We start from the raw sequence: 2,500 nt of genomic DNA, 5'->3' as shown, positions 1-2,500 counted from the left end.
CACGGTCCTGTTTGGCTTTGGAGTGTTTCCATTGTTTATGGTAGCAGCGGGTCGGCGTCATAGAATTAGAGAGGCGCGCTCGTTGCCATGGAGTTGTCATAGTAACAAGAGGAGCTGTCAGTTGTTAGCCTACATTAGCTTTTTGCTACTTTTTTTAATGGACAAAATCTTGTTTGAATACCGTTTGGCACCGACCGGTGCCGCGGCACCGGTCGGTGGCCCGGCCGCGGCACCGGTTGGTGTTAAGCGGCCGTCAGGCGGGTTAGGGCCGGAACGCTTGACGCCGACCGGTGCCGCGGCCGACCCGCCTGATGCCATCATCATCATCTTCACAGATGCTCTGCCATCTGCGCTTTGTGGTCACATTTCCATTTCCATTTGTCAGAAAAATGTAAACTGGGCTACACAGCAGAAAAACCCAACAAAAAACTCAGCAAGCAAATCAGTTTCTTCCATAATCTCTCCAGAAACTAATGTTTGTAAATAACAGCCGACTGGCTGAAGGTTTCATGTTGACACTTGTCACTTGTCAGTTTGTAGCAGCCTGGTTAACTGACATCCTAACGGACCAATCACGAAGGAGATCAATTTAGGCCCGCCTCTGCAGCCCCGTTCTAACCGGGCCAGCACCAGATGTCAAACCGGGCTGAAATCTTTCACGGTTGGTTCCCGGAACCAAGTGGGCTGCTGGAGAGGGAATGAATGTGGAACTGTGAATTTCACGGCACGGTGCGGCACGGCACTAGAGTGGAAAAACGCTAATAGATAGATAGATTTACTTTATTGATCCCAAACTGGGAAGTTAGACGCAGCTGGGCTCCTGTATGTGTCAGCTGTGATCCAGACGGCTGATTGGCTCTGGCCTGTCCTGTACCTGCCTGAGGTGCGAGGCGGCAGACGGCGTGGGGCGACCTGTCCGCCCTCAGCTGACTGAGCAGAGTACACACAGAACTAACGAGCCTCTGAGTCTGAGGCTTTAAACCTCTGTGAGCGGCATATCTCCACATGGGACGCTTGGTGACCGTACCCATGTTGACCAGAGGATGGGACCTGGCAGTTTCGGTGACCCCTGACCTCCGAGGGCCGTAACAGTGTTGGAGCAAAACAGTGCCAGAGAACAGAAACCACCAATCACCCCTGGACAGATGTTGGAGGTGCTGAGTAAATCTGAAGTGGACAGGAGGTTGGGACGTCCCACAGAGGTCCTGGGTGTCGGCCCCACAGGAGCTGAAATAATGAACAACCCCAGGAAACAGCTGGAACAGTAAAAACACCTGGAACAGCTGGAGCAGTGATAACAGAACAAAGTGTTACAGTGCTAATAACAGCAGTGATGTTACTGTGGCTGGCCAGAGTAACTCTGTGTGTGTGTGTGTGTGTGTGTGTGTGTGTGTGTGTGTGTGTGTGTGTGTGTGTGTGTAGTATTTCCGGTGGCCACACTATGGGAAGCTGATCAGAGATGAGGTTTTATCAGTCAGTGTCTACAACTGCAGTAAAGTCTTCTCTAACAGGTAACACACACACACACACACACACATATGTACATACATAATATGCAATATTCTGGTGATTTGAATTGAATCTGTGTGTGTGTGTGTGTGTGTGTGTGTGTGTGTGTGTGTGTGTGTGTGTGTGTGTGTGTGTGCAGACTGTTAGGGAAGCTGGTTGTCAGTCTGCAGCATGTTGTCACCGCGGGGAGGCTGTTGTTACGGGAACCGCTCACTGACGCCAACTACAGCCTTACTGATGTGAGGACACACACACACAGACACACACAGACACACACACACACACACACACACACACACACACACTCGGGTGGTCCCTGCCCCAGCACTGGAGTTACAGGACACTGACAGTGATCATGGATTTATGAGATATAAAGAACGTGGTGAGGAGGACGCCATGTGACCGCCGTCACCATGGAGACCAGGCGAGGTTACCAGGGGTCAGCAGGGTCATGACCCGCAGCGTGCCAGAGGGTCAGGGTTAAAGTGTGTGTGTGTGTGTGTGTGTGTGTGCAGATCTACATTGAGCTGGACGTGCGGTACCACCCTGTGCAGGGGGCGGCGGGCGGCTGGGAGGGAGACGACTTCCTCCAGCTGGAGGACAAGGACGAGTAGGACACACACACACACACACACACACACACACACACACACACACACACCGACACACACACACACTCAGCTCTGAGGGACAGTAGTGGTTTTAAATGTACCCATAATGCATTGTGTTTATTGTTTATTGTAAGGATCCCCATCAGCTGTCACCATGACAACCAGCTCGTCCCCCTGGGGTCCAAGGCAACATCCCATAATAGCCCAAAGCATGACACACTCACAGCCTGTTCATTGTCAATCAGCTGATCAGTCTGATTGATCAGTATTAACTGTCTGATTGATCGTTTCTGTCTGATCCTCTCAGCTCAGCTCTGATCATCAGGAACGTCGGCTTCAATGACCCCGAGAGGTGACACACACACACACACACACACACA

The 2,500-nt window shown here is 51.6% G+C and overlaps 1 protein-coding gene across 1 annotated transcript in view; it reads left to right on the top strand.

Annotated features, from left to right (window-relative positions):
* fer1l4 (fer-1 like family member 4) overlaps window positions 1–2,500 on the top strand; it is a 39,766-nt gene that overhangs the window by 8,497 nt on the left and 28,769 nt on the right. The window contains exons 3-6 of the mRNA XM_030051774.1: window positions 1,423–1,511; window positions 1,649–1,748; window positions 2,025–2,119; window positions 2,428–2,472. Of these exons, the coding sequence (XP_029907634.1) occupies window positions 1,423–1,511; window positions 1,649–1,748; window positions 2,025–2,119; window positions 2,428–2,472 (329 nt within the window). The remainder of the gene's footprint in view (window positions 1–1,422; window positions 1,512–1,648; window positions 1,749–2,024; window positions 2,120–2,427; window positions 2,473–2,500) is intronic.

The sequence above is a fragment of the Myripristis murdjan genome, chromosome 5 (assembly GCF_902150065.1).
Source record: "Myripristis murdjan chromosome 5, fMyrMur1.1, whole genome shotgun sequence".
NCBI lineage: Eukaryota > Metazoa > Chordata > Actinopteri > Holocentriformes > Holocentridae > Myripristis > Myripristis murdjan.
The sequence above is the reverse complement of the archived record's forward strand: the minus strand, read 5'-3'. Positions and strand labels throughout refer to the sequence as shown.